At 37.0% G+C, this 19,335-nt stretch overlaps 3 protein-coding genes and 1 pseudogene across 5 annotated transcripts; 3 read left to right on the forward strand and 1 right to left on the reverse strand.

Moving 5' to 3' along the window:
* The first annotated feature begins 514 nt into the window (after nt 1–514).
* LOC147281529 (Nuclear transport factor 2 (NTF2) family protein) lies at nt 515–2,204 on the forward strand. Its single transcript, XM_086248727.1, has 3 exons — nt 515–683; nt 1,189–1,369; nt 1,489–2,204. The coding sequence occupies exons 1-3, from the start codon at nt 651–653 to the stop codon at nt 2,061–2,063; spliced, it is 789 nt and encodes a 262-aa protein (XP_086104853.1). The 5' UTR covers nt 515–650; the 3' UTR covers nt 2,064–2,204.
* Nucleotides 2,205–2,302: 98 nt separating this feature from the next.
* Nucleotides 2,303–6,850, reverse strand: LOC147281530 (enolase, putative (DUF3527)). Of its 3 annotated transcripts, XR_015122983.1 has the most exons (4): nt 6,736–6,850; nt 3,095–5,799; nt 2,558–3,003; nt 2,303–2,430 (listed from the first exon to the last, which is right to left on the reverse strand). XR_015122983.1 is itself a non-coding variant. In XM_086248725.1 (3 exons), the coding sequence occupies exons 2-3, from the start codon at nt 5,591–5,593 to the stop codon at nt 2,746–2,748; spliced, it is 2,757 nt and encodes a 918-aa protein (XP_086104851.1). In that variant the 5' UTR covers nt 5,594–5,799; nt 6,736–6,850; the 3' UTR covers nt 2,324–2,745. The 3 variants fall into 3 exon arrangements, 2 of the variants coding, with proteins under 2 accessions (XP_086104851.1, XP_086104852.1); XM_086248725.1 differs by having other exon boundaries at nt 2,324–3,003; XM_086248726.1 differs by having other exon boundaries at nt 2,324–3,003; nt 6,520–6,818.
* A 2,277-nt stretch (nt 6,851–9,127) lies between these two features.
* On the forward strand, nt 9,128–11,234 carry LOC147281531 (7-deoxyloganetic acid glucosyltransferase pseudogene; annotated as a pseudogene).
* A 2,280-nt stretch (nt 11,235–13,514) lies between these two features.
* Nucleotides 13,515–15,615, forward strand: LOC147281532 (mogroside I-E synthase-like). The gene is made up of 2 exons (XM_086249232.1): nt 13,515–14,022; nt 14,662–15,615. The coding sequence occupies exons 1-2, from the start codon at nt 13,515–13,517 to the stop codon at nt 15,597–15,599; spliced, it is 1,446 nt and encodes a 481-aa protein (XP_086105358.1). The 3' UTR covers nt 15,600–15,615.
* Nucleotides 15,616–19,335: the final 3,720 nt, after the last annotated feature.

Consider the following 19,335-nt stretch of genomic DNA (forward strand, 5'->3'; position numbering starts at 1 on the left):
CTTTAGACCCACCTACAAAGTTTAAAATAACAAGAAAATGGGTTGTCAAAGGAGTAAATTTGAACAATTGCAATTTCCTAGAAGTACAAACACAAATAAAGAAAGAATAAAGTGGAGAAATATATATAATGTTATGTTCAGATTGCAATGTGTCGTTGACAAGGAAAGTGGTGGGCATTCACATTATTGATCACCAATTTCATCGTTAAGTAATGTGTCTAATCTTGGAATGTTTTGGAGCCATTATACCATTAAGCTAATATGTATATATCCGTCACAGAAATTTCTTGGAAGACTCCTCTTTGTTTCGAGAAGGAAAACGACATCTTTTCTGGAAGGTCCAAAATTGGGCATAGGCGTAGCAGCCGTTAGCCCGTTAAACCTCTAGCATTTTCACAGGCCCATTAAAAACTACGGCCCAGTCCATTCATGCCTATCTAGCCCAGCCCAAATCTTTTTTTTTTTTTTACCCTTCCTCAAATGCCCTCTCCACTACTCTAATTTTTCAGTTTTCAGTTCCTGTAGGTTCGCTCAGAAGATAAGCAGGAGTGTTTTCCAGCTCAAAACCCAAGCTCTATGCCCTAACCCTAACCCTATGATAATAACTCTTACTATATAGTTCTGGGTTGTATTGCAGAAGTCCTGTTTTCATGGCGCTTCATGGATCTACTTTCTGCTTAAATGTGAGTTTTGCTTATGCTTTTCCTCTGCATCGTTTTCTTTGTTTGTGCTCTGTATGCTTCCCCATTTCGAAAAAGCTGGGTTCATAATGATTAATTAAGTTACTAGTTTCCAGAATTCAAGTATATTTAGCTTCAAAATGGGTGATAATTGATCAAGAACGCTAATTTATGTTCTTTAATTGTATAGAAGTATTCTATAGTTCCATTTCAATTTGTATCAAACAGCATTTGGCTTTCATTAACGCTTAAGCATATATATATATATATATATATATATATATATATATTCAAGTTGTGATCCTTGTACTATAAAAAAACAGCCCACTTTGTTTTCGATTTCTGTTTCATAATTGAGTGTTTGCAATCTCATATTTGGACTAGGTTCTTAAAAATCATGAAAGAAATAAAAGGGAAATGTTATTTCCTTTATTATTTGTTTACATTCTTATTATTTACTTATTTTCAGTTGAGGTTATTTGGACTTATTTCGATCTTTATTTTCTAGGGAAATGTCTCATTTAGGGAGTTTAATAGCTTGCCGCGTTCCTGCATTTATAGTTTTGGGATGCCTCATCATCTTTCTTCAAGGCAATACAATTTAGTTCTGGCAAATACATTTGAATGGGGGCGTAAGATTCAGTTGTTGTCTGGGAATCTTCGTCTCAAATTGCGAACTGAAAGATCTTGTAAGTTTATTCACCACCTAGTCACTATAATCTATGTGCTTATCTTGAGCCCCTTTGCTAGGATTTGACTGATAAATATACGGTTCCATTATTTTCTAATTCTTATTTGTTCAGTGCAGCATCCTCTGTTCAGGCTTCTGGTTTTCGTTCATTAAGACCATGTAGAGTGAAAGGTGAGGACTCAGAATATAGCTCAAGTGGCGAAAGCATCATATTGGATGCGCAAACCTTAGTGCGCGAACTGGATATTGCCGTTGCAGAGGAGAACTATTCTAAAGCAGCACAAATTAGGGATAGCCTCAAGCTTCTGCATGAAAATAGTAAAACTTCTGTTTTGGTAGCAAATGGTCGATTTTACGACTCATTCAGGATTGGGGATTTGGCTGCCATGCAAGCCCTTTGGGCCAAAGGGGATGAAGTCTGTTGTGTGCACCCGGGTGCCCGTGGAATATATGGTTATGAAGATGTTATGACTAGCTGGGACTATGTATGGGCAAACTATGAGTTTCCACTAGAGATTGAGCTGAAAGATGTTAACGTTTATGTTAAAGGGGATGTAGGGTATGTCTCTTGTGTGGAATTGGTTAAGACAAAAGGTAGCAGTTGGGGGGGACAGTTTGCAACAAATGTGTTTGAGAAGATCAATGGTCAATGGTTTATCTGTATTCACCATGCTTCACCTCTTGACTTGTAAAATGACAAGAATACATATATGATGTACGAGTTCCCTCTCATATTGCCTTTTGGAATTTGGTTTTAATGTATTTTTGTCATCTACTCTGGCTCTGTGTGCATTGACTTCACTACAATAAAAGTTCCCTGTAATTTTGAATCATATATCTTTAGTTCAGCTCCAGAAGAATATGTCACTGTGTTGATTAGAATATAGTAAGTTTAGATTCATTTTCTTAGATAACATCAAGATACAAAGAGCCTTCCACGTTCCCTGATTTTCTTATAATTTTCCACCGTTTAATTCAACATAACATTACCAGGAAACCAGAGGCAGTCTATACCAAATTAATGAGCATGGAGAATTAGGATTTCATCTTTGCAGTACCCTGCATAAGCATATTTACATCATCATTTTTCGAAGTGAGTTTCGTATTGGACAACATTTTGTCCTTTACACATGGTAATGTTGGTACTGTAGTACAACCAGTACAAAATCACAATGGTCATACTCACATGTTTTCAGAGACAACAGGCAAGTCTCCCCCAAAAATCTCAGCCTGCATCGATTCACACAACAATGATTTGTTGTTGACTATGAGACACAAAAGTCCCTTTAAGAGGAGTTCTTCTACTGCCTCCTGATCTGTTTGATGACCATCGATGGTTGGACTTGAACAACAGAAAGGCTTCCTTGCACAAAACTAGACTCTTCCAACAGGGGACTGGGGTGGATTTGGAGCAAATTTTGCTGGCCCTGTCACCTGGCCTCCATTATTTTCATTCAAATTTGGTTGCTGGCAAACTTTTGCTTCTGCCAGATCTGATGGTTTCCGACTGCTAATTACGATGACACAGATGAAGAATGCTTGTAAGAAAGACAGCGATGTATTGAATTCAATTGAGTAGCCATCCTTTGCTGGTGCCAAACAAAAGACTGGCCTGCTTTGCTGAGCTCCACCCTGAAATGAAGTACAAAACCAACATGTAATTTGGCTAAAACGACATCACCAATTGTGACAGTGCTTTGGCTGAAGTTAAAAAAAGCAGTACCTCAGCAAAAAGTTCAAAATTATCTAAAGTAGGGCAAGCAGTGGATGTATCCGGAATCTGACAGCATTTGTTCTGATTGGAGAGAACACGCAGTTTACAACCGACATCCCAACCTCCACAATCACATGACCCACCAGTTTTCCAACGGTGAATTAATGATGAAGGTTTCCCTTTGCTTGGTGAGCTATGGACGCCACCTGGAAGAATGACTATAGTACTATCTTCCCAGCTGTAAGAGCATCTATCCTCTGGTGAACACTTGATGCAGCCCTTCTCCATAACTTCCTTGTCACTCTTCCGTTCAACATGGCTCAAGTCATTGCAAGGTATCTTGACAACAGCAGCGGCAAGCTCCCTATTTGGTATGAACTTCGGTGACTCTTGATCCGTCTGTCTTATCTCAACACCAAACAAAACAGACTCTCTTAACATATACTGTCCGTTGACATCAGAGAAGTCAGAGCCTGAAACCTTCATTTGACCAATAACATTGTAAACATAGCCACAACTTTTGTCTTTTCTTCCTTGACTCATCCAGCCACCAGTTTTTCTCTTGATTTCATTAACACAGTAAAATGTAAAATTCTGGCCAAAATCATCCTTCCCAGATAAATTTTTCATGGTTGCCGCAAGACAGTTGTTGTTGTTGTCAACTGAAAATTTAAACAAAGGAAGTCCATTCTTGATTGTTAATTGCAGAAAAGCTTGAACCCATGATGCCTCACACTTCACATGTTGTAATGAGTCACTGACATTAATTGGCCTTGAACCAAAGGAACTAATATTTGCTTTCAACGGCCTAACAGCTTCAGCAGAATGGCGTGGATTTGCGTCCTTATGCTTCAGTATTGGGTCTAGTAACCTTCTTAATGGGCTAGACCTGGCTCTGTTATGACTACTTGCTTTCTCTCCGTTTGCATTATCTGAACAATCAGAAGTTTCGGATCTTACAGGACCTGACTTAACAGTCGCATATGTGGAACTTAGCTGTGGAATAGCCGAACTTTCCTTAAAACTGAAACTTCTACCAAGCCGACCTAAGCTGAAGCTAAATCGGCGAATGGGAGATGGGTTTCTGCATTTTCTAGTTTCTAGCTCAACATCTTCTTGATCTGATGTTTTTGAAGTATCGAAACTTGAACTGGTTAGCATTCTCTCTAAGTTGTTCTCTATAAATTTATCTTCATATAGCAGATCTTCTGTCTGATTTGAGCATGGTAGCATGTGGGATGGAACAGAGGAAAGCCCCATACTGTTAATGTTGATTGGGCCATTCGGCATCATGTTTAACGCGGTATTCGTCTCAACCACAGAAGGCAATGGGCATGAGTGTGGAACTTCAGAACAGAGTTCTGAAAAGTTGATCTCCTTGGTAGAAAAGTCACCTGGGAAGCTAACCTTATGAGCTTTTTTCGTACACTTATCACTTGATGCTCTTGGTTTTGAGAGCTGGAGTACCTCTGGAAACGGCAATTCATTTGGCGGAGGGAGAACAATGTTGTTCTCCTCAACAGGGCAATGTTGATGAGCTGGATTAATATCTAATTTTTGCAAATCCTCCCCCCTTTTTTCAGTTTTATCATTGCAACTCGTCTTTCCCTTTGAACTGAGTGGGACATCATAAGATTCATAACTTCCCAACTTCGATGACAGAGCTCCCATTTCTGAAATGATTCTTTGATCGATACTCTTCCTCTTAATATCTAATTTTTGCAACTCCTCAATCTTCTTAGCTTGACCATCCCAAGTGCTCCCGTCTTCCTTTTGACTAAGTGAGACTCCATAGTATTTCAAGTTTGCTGCCGCATTTCTAGTTTCTGAAGTGATCTTCTGATCTAAATGTTTTCCCTTCCCCTTATCAAGCATTGTATCTGAGTGATTTCTTCCAAGAGACCTATAGGGGAAGGGTATCTTTTTCTGTCCATGAATGGCGCTCTTTGAAACAGCTTTAGAGTCTTGGAAGTGCACAACATTCTTAACAGATGGTTTGACACCCTGAGAAAGGCCTTCCTTATGAGATAACTTGAGACTAGAACAACGTGAAGAGTGTTGCTCAGCATGTGTCCCAGTGCGAACAAGATCAGAAGATGTAGATGATTCAGCAGCCCTTTCCAAGGATGACTTACAGCTGCTGGATAATAAACTATCGCAAGCTTTTGCTGGGGGATGCTTCTGCTTGTGCTTCCATTTTTCTAGCCGAGTCCAATCTAGAACCCCAACATTCAAAACCTTTTCTTGGAGGTTTTCTTCTCTCTCAGGGAGCTGAAGATAACCAGGCAAATTTGACATATGCTTGACAAGCTCATCAACTTTAGCTCTGTTCCCCTTCTGTCTATGCCGACTTCCCAAAGATTTTTCTGTGGCTAAGACAACATCATCTGTGTCTTGTCTTGCTTTATGATGCAGATCATTCTGTGAGGAACCAACACCAGTTCTCACTTTCACCTTTTCTAGATGCCTTGTTCTTCGACTCGCTTGGGGGTGTACAACGCTGTCCATCTCTATGGTGGACTTGTTCTGCTGTTTTGAACTATTTTTGAGCTCTAAACTGAATCAAATATCCTCAGCAGGTTCTACAAAATGATTACTTGGATGCTCAGCAGATTGCATTGCAGCTTTTGAGCTTCAATTTCACAAATTAGCGCCCGCTCATAGTTAAAATTGGTTCTATCACTCCCCCACTCACTCATATGCAACCTTAAATTCTGAAAAAATAAAAAATAAAAAATATCAGGTGGCCGTAAAGGATAGAAAGAAAAGAAACAGCCGAGAGACTATTGCATTCTAAGCATTTGATTGAAGAATCAAAATGTAGATGGTAGTTGTGCAGGGAAGAGCAAAATCACATTCCAAGTTTAAGGTACTCAAAAATCCTGAAAGATTTTTGCACAACTTGATGATAATGGAACAACTTGTAAAATGCTGAAAGTTTTATGTCATGAATTCATATAGAAGATGAAAATAAAGGATCTATCTAAAAGGAAATATAATTATTACATAGTTTAGATAATCTAGCTTCACGTAGTTCTTGCTTCAATTTAACCTTGCGTCTCACAAGTGCAAAGGCCGTCCAAGATTAAATACAAGATCAAGCACACGAATCACATTGAAAGCAAGAAACTCAGAGATCTAAACAAAACTCATACAAAAACAGCAATTAAACAACAGAAAAGGTAATATAGAAAACTTCAAGTGGAACTTTTCTGTTTGGTTGAATAGAAAACGGAGGAATGTAAATGCACAAAAATCAAGATACAGTCTTATACTTTCCAATCATGAGCCCCTCACAGACAACAATGATTCCTTTTTTTTTCCTTTCAAGAAAATCAATTTCTTGTCTTTTTTTTATTCATCCTCTGGTTTCTCGGCAACCAAACGGAGCACAAATAAACTAAGATGCAAAAAATGCAAATGTGCTAACGAACCTGAGTTCTCATCGCAGAAGTTTCTGGAAACTGAGAAGTGAGAACAAACAAGTTGTTTAACAATGGAGGAAAGGAAGCACATATACCGAAACTCGTCGATCCCGATATAGATCCGAAACGTAACAATCCAGCGTTGTGGCACAGAAAGAAAGAAAAAACCGCGAAGAAGAAGCAACGTAGATTATAAGCAAAGCAAAGCAGAGAAAAGAATTTTACCGCCACAAAAGCCAAGAACGCCACGATTCACTCGGTCTTCTTCAAAACTCGCGCCTCTGTCTGTGCGTTTTGACTTCACCGGAGCCGGAGAGGGAGAGAGGAATCAGAGAGAACCAGACAATCTGCAACAACACACTGTCACTGAGCCTTTGCTGACTCTCAGCGAGAGAAAGAGTCGCGGGCGGGGGCTGTGTTCGTGTGTGGTAAGGTGCAGAGGAGAAAAGAGAGCGTTTCCGTTTTAATCGGACGGTGGAGACATAAAAGCGAGTAGGCACGAGGCACGAGGGCTATGAGGGCCCCACGAGGAGACTTCTTTCTTTGTCACGGATCCCCACGACGATGTGGGGCCTGTAAAGTTCTGCTTGTCTGACGTCAGCGGCCGCTCTGGTTGGAGCTTTGGGCGCCTGAGTCCGGACCTATTCGGCTAAGATGAGGTTTCTTTGTTCCTTTTGGTTTTATTTGGACTTTAGAGTCTCTAATATTGACTTAATCTTTTGTCTTTTCTTTGTGAATTTAGATTCTTTGATTGGTTTTCTATATTAAATTTGGATAATCATGTTTAATGGAAATTACTCCAAATACTTTCACACCGACCTTTCAGGGAGGGAGGCCAAGTAGGTAATAATCTTAGGTTCTTAAATTTTTAAGATCCCTTTATAATATGTTATGCCTAAATAATATAATTTATCTCAATTTATATGGTTTGTTTGAGAACTCAAAATCACAAGACCAACCTTGTGAAGATCAATTCCCTAATTCATAATACAAAATGTGAAAATACTGAATAGTGAATAAGAGTTTAAACGCTCAAATTAAATAAAAGTTTAAATGCACAAAGTCAATCAACACTAAAAATTTAAATGCTTACTATTTGCTCAAATGCTCACTTAATCACGTAAGCATTTCATAACTTAGAGCACAAAATCATTTTTTAATGTGGCCAAATATTAATACCAAAATGATGGTATTTGAATTTTATTCTTCCTTGAGAATGTTTCTTAATGCTTTTTCATTAAAGTTTTACTTAAAATAGTTAGAAATGATACTTATAATTCAAGTTTGGATAGACCCGGTCGGTCATTAATGATTTGATTCTTAACCTTAATCTTTGCATCTAGGAAAATCCTTTTGTTCGCAATGTCCTATTCAATAACAATTAATGTCACCAAAAAAGTAGGTAGCCATGTCTGAAATCTTAACACAACCATGGGCCATGGGCCATGGCCCACTTGTAGAATAATGGATGTGTAAACCTTACTTAAAATGTGGAAAAATACTTGGACTCTTGCTTTTGATAATCTTTTGATAATGTTTCATTTTTTCCTTTTTTGTTTTCCTTCTCTGTTGTCTTTCCGTTTTTTTCTGGGTTGTCCTTGTAATATTCCAATCCTCTTTTCTTGGTAAATTGTCCGTATTCCAATCTTGGCCTGCATTTTAAATTTCTTATTCCTCAGTTCTCGCCTTTATTAAGGGTTTAGTATATGGTATTCTGTGTGTGTGGGCGATCTCTACATTTTCATTTGTATTTTCTTTTTGTGCATAGTAAAACAAGATCTATGATTAAAGGGAAAAAAGAAAAAAGAAAAAACCAAAGAGCATAACTTAAAGTGAAAAGCTGAAATAAAAACAAGGCCTGCAAAAGCTTCTTCTAACTCTAGCTTAGCTACTTGGCTTTTGGGCTTTTTAGCTTGTACATGTGGCCACATTATACATAACGAGAAAAAATGTTTCCATGGATTTATTTAGTAATATTTCATAACTATTATTTATTAAAACATAGTCATAGACTCATAATGCTTGTGATCATTGGAGCTGGAGATGGGGACAAAGTAAAAAGGGGGTTTATAGTGGATTGGGCTCCGGAAGAAGAAGCCCAGGCCCATGATGCTGTGGGTGGCCTTTTTTCTCTATTTCTGTCAACTTTTTCATTTTAGTTTTTCTTATTAGCCATAATGCCAAATGAGATATCATTTAATGATAAAAAAAATCTCCAGATTAATTTTATTTAAAGCTGTTGGATATTAGGAAATCTGAAGGCTCAAAAGCTTTGTAAAAAAAGGATTTGGATCCTCTAAAGGCTCGAAAGCTTTGTAAAAATATCCAAAGCCTTTTTCCTCTATTTTTGTCAACTTTTTTTTTAGTTTTCTTATTAGGCATAATACCAAATCCGATATATGATTTAATAACAAAAAAAAAATATCCACATTACTTTTATTTAAATGTGCTGAATTTTAGAAGATCTGAAGACTTAAAAACTTAGTAAAAATATGTGTTAAAATATTTGTCACAGAATCCTAGCCTAATTAATATGCATAACATAGAAGATGTATATAAGAAGCTCCTAAGAGCAAAGTAATTCATTAAAGAAGCCACAGCCACCAAAAATATAATAATGGAGCAATCTCAATTATGTGAGTCACAGTCTCAATCTCACGTAGTGATCGTTCCCTTCCCACTCCAAGGCCACATCAAACCCTTGCTATGCTTAGCAGAGCTTCTCTGCCATGCAGGGCTTCACGTGACATTTGTGAACACCCACCAAACCCACAGCCGCCTCGCAAACCTCCACGCCCTCTCCGCCCACTTCCCCACCCTCCACTTCGAGTCCATCTCCGACGGTCTGCCCGACGACCACCCGCGTAGTTTAGTCAGCGGGCTGTTGACTGTGTCCACCGCGATTAGGCCTCATTTTCGGGAGCTGCTCCTCTCCATTTCCCTCAAGGCTGATGAATCCGGTGATTCTCTGCCGCCGCCGAATTGTATTATAACGGACGGGCTAGTGACTTGTGCGTTTGACGTAGCACAAGAGTTGGGGATTCCCATACTCAGTTATAACGTTCCATGTCCTCACTTCTTGTGGGCTTGTCTTTGTATCCCCAAGCTCATTGAACAAGGCCAGCTTCCTTTTCATGGTGAGCATGCATGTATCCAACAATTTTTTTTATAAAGCACAAATTATTTTTTTCGGTTTATAGAATAATTAATTATACTGGTATTTATATTCTTCTTAAATATCAATTCCAAATCATTGCAAGGCCTAAAATGTTATGTTGTTCAACATCACGAACATTTAATTAATCATGATATACCACTTCACCCGGTTAAGTGTCTAACCTCATGGGTGGCCAAACTTTCGTGCGAGCCCGGGTAGTCGGGGACAAACCGCTAATAGTTTTGGAAGTGGAATAAGACATTTTGTCCTTCAAACATTTTAAACTAGAGACAATAATTATTACTTTAATTTTATAAACTTAACTGACATAAGTAAAAATTTTGTTTCATTCATTTTTAGAAAAAATTATTACATGTAAGTGTAACATATCACTTGTCATGCTAAATAGTGTTATTAATTCACTCAATTATCGTGTACAATTATAACCGTAACATATCATTTCATAACAGATGACGACATGAATGTGGAAATCACCGGCGTGCCCGGAATGGAAGGCCATCTGCGACGCCAAGACTTACCAGGTTTCTGCAGGGTAAAAACGATGGACCACCCTGATCTTCAGTTCAACGTCAACGGGATTCAGGCCCAGAGACAAGCTTCGGGTCTTATACTCGACAGCATTTACAAACTAGACGCTCAATGCCTAAACCACATGACCCGACTCTTTCCCAAACTCTACACTCTCGGCCCTCTCCATTCCCTCCTACACTCTCGTATAGGCGACGTCTCGCGTGAACTAGCGTCCCACGCCGGTCTCTGGAAAGGCGACCCACGTTGCATGAAGTGGCTTAATTCCCAGCCATCCAAATCGGTTCTCTATGTCAGCTTTGGGACCTTGGTGACGCTGACCCGTGCACAAGTCATAGAGTTTTGGTACGGTCTGGTCAGTAGCGGGTACCCGTTCCTGTGGGTCCTGCAGTCCGATGTCGTTTCATTGGACAAAGAGAATATTCCTTTGGAGCTCGTAGTGGGTACAAAAGAAAGAGGGTGTATAGTGGATTGGGCTTCGCAAGAGGAGGTCCTGGCCCATGGGTCAGTGGGTGGGTTTTTGACCCATGGCGGGTGGAACTCGACCCTGGAGAGCATTGTAGCGGGTATTCCCATTATTTGTTGGCCCAATTTGGGGGACCATTTCATTATTAGTAGAATTGCTTGCGAGAAGTGGAAGATTGGGCTTCAATTAAATGAAAACTGTGATAGGTCTAATATTGAGACCATGATCAGAACGTTGATGGAGTTCAAAAGGAAGGAGATCCAGAGCTCAATGGACAAGATTTCGAAGGTGGCTCGTGACAGTGTTGGCAAAGGTGGATCTTCACAACAAAACTTGGAGCTGCTCATCCAGGACATTCGAAATATGCAACGGGGAACCACAGTTAGAGCCTAGCTAGAGCTATAGCGGCTTTTTCATATGCTCGTTGATTTCATTTTAATTATTTGTTTGAATAAATTTAAGTTTTTCTTCGATCTTATGGTACGTGTATATTTATTTGTAATAAATTGATGAACCAACCTGGCTGCCAATACTGGGTAGTGGCCGGGTGATGGGCCATCTTCAATAATATCAATAAAACATGTACTCTTTTTATGATTTGGTTAATTGCATGTGTATCACACTTCCAGCCAATCATGTGTTATAATATTATCAAGATTACGATTGAAAAAAACAAAAATAAACTCTAACAGAGAATTCAAATTTTTTGTGTGTGGCACACGCAATTAATGTAAGGTGAAAGAAAATTCTATAGAAAGTAAAATGCTCTCCTCATAACATAGACATATACACCAATAATACCATGCATAAATTTTTAATAAAGATATATGGTTCTCTCTCAAAATTTCAGCTGGCGCGATGCACAAATTAACTACAAATATTTTCACATCACTATCCTTTCAGCCACACATATATACAAGAATGTTCAAATACAAAACTAACTACCATGTTGAGTCCACTGCATAATGTAATCTCAAAATCTGAATCATCTATTTTTTAAGACCTACTTCAAAGATCAAGTCTATAAGAAATCCTAAAATCGGAAGTAATTTAACCATTTGATTATAATAACAATTATTTATATGTTTGGCTGACGTGGCTTAAAATCAAACCACTAGATTGTTTGGCTGGTTTAGACTTAACCAAAGGCACAAAACAACACCATTAATAGCATCAAAGGAGTCGGATCCCATAGAAATGCACACAACTTAAATGCAGAGGATCGAGCAAGATCTTGTTGTAGTTAAGAAGCTGATTTAACATATCACCAACATAGCTCTGCAAATGAGCTCATCAAAATAGAGATCCAAAGACAACTCGTCAGTTTTAACGAGTGAATTTGGTTCTTCAAATCTTAAAATATTATTAAAATATTAATTTAGCTCTTCAAATGTTAATGAAATCTTAATTTTGTAAACAAGAACAAAATTAAAAAACAATTAATGAAATTGAAGAGTCTGTTGGAGTTCACAATTTTAAAGTAAAAAATTTGGCTCTTCAGATTGCATAGGTCACAAAGTGAGATTTGAAGATCTAAATTTGAGAAATATGTTGGAGTGCTTTTAGTAATATTTCAGAACTATTATTTATTAAAACATGGTCAAATTTTAGTATTCCCTAGTTCTAATCAATCATAATGCATAAAGGAGATATCTTGAGTCACATAGTTGTGCTCGGATATCTGTGGGCAAGGCGAGCACCTGATCCATTGGAGCTAAAGATGTGGACAATGGAACAAGGGGGTTTACAGAGGACTGGGCTCCGGATGAAGCCCAGGCCCATGATGCTGTGGGTGGCTTTTTTTCCATTTTTGTCCTTTTTTTTTTTTTTTTTAGTTTTAGTATTTCTTATTAGTCATAATTAGGGATATGTTTCGAATTGATCAAATCAGAAATAGGGTGTTTCAATTCCAATTCAAAAAATTTCAGAATGAAATTTAATTATATTCCAATTTCTATTCAAAAAACTCAGAATTTCAACATCTCATTCCAATTTGGATTTCTCATAATTTTTGGATTTTTTCAAAATATCACATTTTCATAACTTTTGAATAAAAAATCAAAATTTTCACATTTTCGGAATTTTTTTAGAGCATATTCGGATGATGTGAATAATGATGAAATTAATTGTCCCATCCATTCACCCCTAATGGAAAAAAAAAATAGTAATTACAAGTAATAAAAATGTGGGTGTTTTTGTTAGAATTTATGTTATTATGATACACATATATTTATAATGTACATATGTTTATAATTTGTCATCAGTTTTTAATATATATGTATGTGTATGTTTGAAACAAATAACATTATTGAAACATATAGTAAAAAACTAAATAAATGATTTAATATTTAATATAAATACTTAATAATTTGGCATAATTTCTGAAATATCATATTGGAATTTGGATTGGATCGAAATTTACAAAAACATTCCAATATAATTTTTTTCGGAATTTTCAAATTTCATATTTGATTCGTGTGTTCCAAAATAGGAAATTTTCTAAACAGAATCGGTCGGATTCAGAATTTCAAATCCAAATCACACCCCTAGTCATAATGCCAAATCAGATATATCATATAATATGGTTAAAATTAAATCTCCACATTACTTTTATATAAAGCTATTGGATTTTAGGAGATCTAAATGCTCAAAAGATTTGTAAAATAGGATATGGATCCTCTGAAAGCTCGATAGCTTTGTAAAGAAAATTTGTTAAAGTGTATGTCACAAGATCTTAACCCAATTAATGGGATTTAATATGCATGACACATATTGCATATAAGAAGGTCCTAAGAGCAAGAGCAAGGTAATAAAATGACACAAAATATGTTAATGGAGCAATCTCAATCTCACGTAGTGATCCTTCCCTTCCCACTCCAAGGACACATCAAACCCTTGCTATGCTTAGCAGAGCTTCTTTGCCATGCAGGGCTTCACGTGACCTTTGTGAACAGCAACCACAACCACAACCGCCTCGCAAACCTACAGGCCCTCTCCGCCCACTTTCCCACCCTCCACTTCGAGTCCATCTCCGATGGTCTGCCCGACGACCACCCGCGTACTTTAGCCAGCGAGCTGTTGGGTGTCTCCACCGCGATTAGGCCTCATTTTCGGGAGCTGCTCCTCTCCATTTCCCTCAAGGTGGAATGCGGTGATTCTCCGCCGCCGCCGCCACCGCCGCCAAACTGTATTATAACGGACGGGCTAGTGACTTGTGCGTTTGACGTAGCACAAGAGTTGGGGATTCCCATACTCAGTTATAACGTTCCATGTCCTCACTTCTTGTGGGCTTGTCTTTGTATCCCCAAGCTCATTGAACAAGGCCAGCTTCCTTTTCATGGTGAGCATGTATCCTTTTTCCTTTTTTGTTTATAAAGCACAAATTATTGTTGAACTTTCGGGTTTATCGGTTTTGTAGATAAGACATTTATCCTGACCAGACACATGAAATTCTGAGTTCATATCCCCGTCCCTTAATATCGTTCAATTCAAAATTAACAAAAGACCATAAATTCTTTATGTATAGATGCACATCATTTTTATAGATTAATTATACATGGTATTTATATTCTTCTTAAATATCAATTCCAAATCATTGCCAGGCCTAAAATGTTATGTTGTTCAACATCATGAACACTTAATTAATCATAATATACCATTACCGGTCAGTTACCAGTTCACCCCGGTAAGTATCTAACCTCCTAGGTGGCCAAACTTTGGTGCGAACACTGGTAGGAGGGGAATAGACATTTTACCCTTAAAATTGTACTTTTGAAAAAAGAATATTCTAAACTAGAAAAACTAATTAATATATCAATTTTATAAACTTAAATGATGTAGAAGTTTTTTATTTATTTTTTTTTTGAAAAAATTATTACATGTAATTGTAATATCACTTATCATGCTAATATGGTACTAATACACTCAAATTATAACATGTTTACAATATGTGCAATTGTAACATCACATTCCATAACAGATGACAACATGAACGTGGAAATCACAGGCGTACCCGGAATGGAAGGCCTTCTACGACGCCAAGAGTTACCAGGTTACTGCAGAATAAAAATGGTGGACCACCCTCATCTTCAGTCCCACATCAACAGGACTCAGGCCCAGAGACGAGCTTCGGGTCTCATACTCGATAGCATTTACAAACTAGACGCTCCATGCCTAACCCATATGACCCGACTCTTCCCTAAACTCTACACTCTCGGCCCTCTCCATTCCCTCCTACACTCTCGTATAGGCGACGTCTCGCGTGAACTAGCATCCCACGCCGGTCTCTGGAAAGAGGACCCACGTTGCATGAAGTGGCTTAACTCCCAGTCATCCAGATCGGTTCTCTACGTCAGCTTTGGGACCTTGGTGACGCTGACACGTGCACAAGTCATAGAGTTTTGGTACGGTCTGGTCAGTAGCGGGTACCCGTTCCTGTGGGTCCTGCAGTCCGATGTCGTTTCATTGGACAAAGAGAATATTCCTTTGGAGCTCGTAGTGGGTACAAAAGAAAGAGGGTGTATAGTGGATTGGGCTTCGCAAGAGGAGGTCCTGGCCCATGGGTCAGTGGGTGGGTTTTTGACCCATGGCGGGTGGAACTCGACCCTGGAGAGCATTGTAGCGGGTATTCCCATTATTTGTTGGCCCAATTTGGGGGACCATTTCATTATTAGTAGAATTGCTTGCGAGAAGTGGAAGATTGGGCTTCAATTAAATGAAAACTGTGATAGGTCTAATATTGAGACCATGATCAGAACGTTGATGGAGTTCAAAAGGAAGGAGATCCAGAGCTCAATGGACAAGATTTCGAAGGTGGCTCGTGACAGTGTTGGCAAAGGTGGATCTTCACAACAAAACTTGGAGCTGCTCATCCAGGACATTCGAAATATGCAACGGGGAACCACAGTTAGAGCCTAGCTAGAGCTATAGCGGCTTTTTCATATGCTCGTTGATTTGATTTTAATTATTTGTTTGAATAAATTTAAGTTTTTCTTCGATCTTATGGTACGTGTATATTTGTTTATAATAAATTGATGAACCAACCTGGCTGCCAATACTGGGTAGTGGCCGGGTGATGGGCCATCTTCAATAATATCAATAAAACATGTACTCTTTTTATGATTTGGTTAAATTTGTATCACACGTCCAGCCAATCACGTGTTAAAATATTATCAAGATTAGGATTGAAAAAAACAAATAAAGTAACCGAGAATTCAAATTTTTTATGATTTGGTTGCATACTTGCATGCGTATCTAGCCCGGCCCAAAATTTTCGGGTTCGGGCCGGGCTCGGGCTTGAATGATAAAAGCCCAATAGGGCTTTCGGGCCGGGCCGGGCTTGGGCTTTAATACACAAGCCCAAGGCCCGCCCATCGGGCTTTGGCTTGCGGGCTTGGAGGGCCGGGCCGGGCTAGGCCCAAATAGGCCCAAAGCTTGTTTAGACACATATATATGTTAAAAAAAAGAATTTATTTCATATTTAGTACCTAAACTTTGACCCTTGTCTTAATGTGGTACCTAAACTTTTATTTGTCCCAATTGAGTACCTAAACTTTTATTTTGTGTCTAATAGGTACCAAAATGAATTTTTGTTAAAATTGTCAATAAAAATTAGGGGCAATATAGTCAAAGTATATTTTAATTATTTTCTTTATATGTTTAAAATTATTAAAAAAAAACACACAACAAACAAAAAAAATTAAAATATAAATTAAAATATAAATTTTTTGAAGTGACTATATTGCCCCTAACTTTTGTTGATAATTTTAACAGAAATTCATTTTGGTACCTATTAGACACAAAATAAAAGTTTAGGTACTCAATTGGGACAAATAAAAGTTTAGGTACCACATTAAGACAATGGTCAAAGTTCAGGTACTAAATATGAAAAAAACCCTAAAAAAAAATATAGGATTTTGGCTATGTTGTGATTTGAACATGAGACCTCACATAACAAACTTCAACTCTCAACCAACTGAGCTGACCAGTTTATTTGTTAAGTTTGTGAATCATAACATATTTAATAGCTTTTTCGTTAGTTTACTTCAATAAATTATTAATATGCTTATTAAGTTATTCTATAATACTATTATGTTAGTAATAGTGTAATACCATAAATAATAAACTTTTAAAATTATATACAACATTACAACTATAATAAAACATAAATGTACATATGTTTTATTATATATTTTATTACATATTTTTATAAACAAACGATGCAATTGTGTTGTCAACGATCCGAACCGTTCAAATTTTAGTTCCTGACTCAAAGATAATTCGTGCAAAAAATTAGCTTAATCGGAGATGTAAAAGTGACATAATGGTGGTCGAATTAATGAACGATCGTGGTTTTTCTAATGATGATCGAATGGGTAGATGAATGTCGATTTAGCCGATTTTTTGTACGGATGATCTTTGACTATAAACATAGAAAATGAACGGGTCAAATTGTTGAAATCACGTTGTGGTCTTCATAATTATGGAAACAACAAGGTTTCAACGGGAAAGTTATTAGAATTATACTCTTCAAGTGTATTTATATGTAGAAGTTCACATATCGATCGTGTTTTCAACGATCCGAATCGTTTAAGTTTTAGTTCCCCACTCAAAGAGAATTCTTGCAAAAAATTAGCTTAATCGGAGATGTAAAAGTGACATAACGGTAGTCGAATTAATGAACGATTGTGGTTTTTCTAATGATAATCGAATGGGTAGATGAATTCCGATATAGCCAATTTTTTGTAAGGATGATCATTGACTATTAACATAAAAAATGAACAGCTAAGATTGTTAAAATCACGTTGTGGTCTTCACAATTATGGAAACGACAATGTTTCAACCGGAAAGTTATTAGAATTATATTCTTCAACTCTTCAAGTGTATTTATATGTAGAAGCTCACATCTCGATCGTGTTTCCAAGTTTTCAATGATCCGAACCGTTCATTTTTTAGTTTTTCACTCAAAGATCATCCCTGCAAAAAATTAGTTCAATTGGAAATGTAGAAATTAGATAATGGTGGTCCAACTTATGAACGATCGTGATTTTTCTAATGATAATCGAATGGGTAGATGAGTTCTGATTTTGCTGATTTTTTGTAAGGATGATCTTTGACTATGAATATAGAAAATGAACGGCTCAGATTGTTGAAATCACGTTGTGGTCTTCACAATTATGAAAACAATAAGGTTTCAACGAGAAAGTTATTAGAATTATACTCTTCAACTCTTCAAGTGTATTTATATGTAAAAGTGATGTAACGATGGTCGAATTAATGAATGATCATGCTTTTTTTAATGATAATCAAATGGGTAAATGAATTCCGATTTGGCCGATTTTTTGTAAGGATAATCTTTGACTATCAACATATAAAATGAACGGTTCAAATTATTAAATTAATGAACAATCATGGTTTAATAACTTTAATTATAGTTGTATATATACATATACATTTATGTTTTATTATAGTTGTAAATTTGTAATGTTGTATATAATTTTCAAAGTTTATTATTTATGGTATTACATAGTATAGTTTACACTTTACACTATTACTATTTACTAATATTATAGAATTATATAATAACTTAATAAACATATTAATAATTTATTAGAATAAATAAACGAAAAACCTATTAAATATGTTATGATTCACAAATTAGACAAATAAACTAGTCAGCTCAGTTGGTTGAGAGTTGAAATTTGTTCTATGAGGTCTCAAGTTCAATTTATAACATAGCCAAAATCCTATATTTTTTTTTATTGAAGATATTAAACGGGCTTTGGGCTTTGGGCGGGCCTAAGCGGGCCGGGCTTTGGGCGGGCCGTGGGCTTCAAGGGGATGGCCCAAGCCCAACCCAAGAAATTTTCGGGCCGGGCCGGGCCGGCCCAAATGTCGGACCAAATCGGGCTTCGGGCCCAATGGGCCGGGCGGGCCTCGGGTGGGCTTCAGGCCTTGGGCTATTTGGTGAGCCCTATGCGTATCACACTTCCAGCCAATCATGTGTTATAATATTATCAAGATTAGGATTAAATTCAACCTGGCTGCCAATACTGACTAGTGGGTGAAGGGCCATCTTCAATAATATTAATAAAACATGATTAGTTTGATTTTTTGGGTCATAGAATCCTAGTCAATCCTGTTGTATATATAATTAGAAGCTGATTTAACATATCACTAACTATAAAGAAATATATCTCAATAATAAGAAGGTCCTTAGAGTAGGGTTAATCGAAACCGTCCACGTGTATCTCTAGGCAAGGAGTAAAATTTCGGTTTCGAAGAAATTTTCGACGGAAATTTTCGCGGAAATTTTGATTAAAATTTCGATTTCGACAAAATTAGACAAAAATGACAAAAATTGCTATCAAAATACGGAAATTTTGAATGAAACTTGACCATATGTTTATTTAACATATTGTCAACTACATTAATGAAAAACATTGAAGAAACTAAATTATATAATAGGTTTCATGTTATATAAGATGAATATAATGCGCGCTGGAGGCATATACTGTTAAATAAAATTAGTATAATAAATAAATGAAATTAGTATATTATTTATACTCTATAATCTATACACTATCCCTAATCTAAACCCTATATACTTTATATATCCTAATACTCTTTATACTCTATAATCTATGCACTAAAT

Source organism: Dryas octopetala, chromosome 6 (genome assembly GCF_963921425.1).
Source record: "Dryas octopetala chromosome 6, drDryOcto1.1, whole genome shotgun sequence".
Taxonomy (NCBI): Eukaryota; Viridiplantae; Streptophyta; class Magnoliopsida; order Rosales; family Rosaceae; genus Dryas; species Dryas octopetala.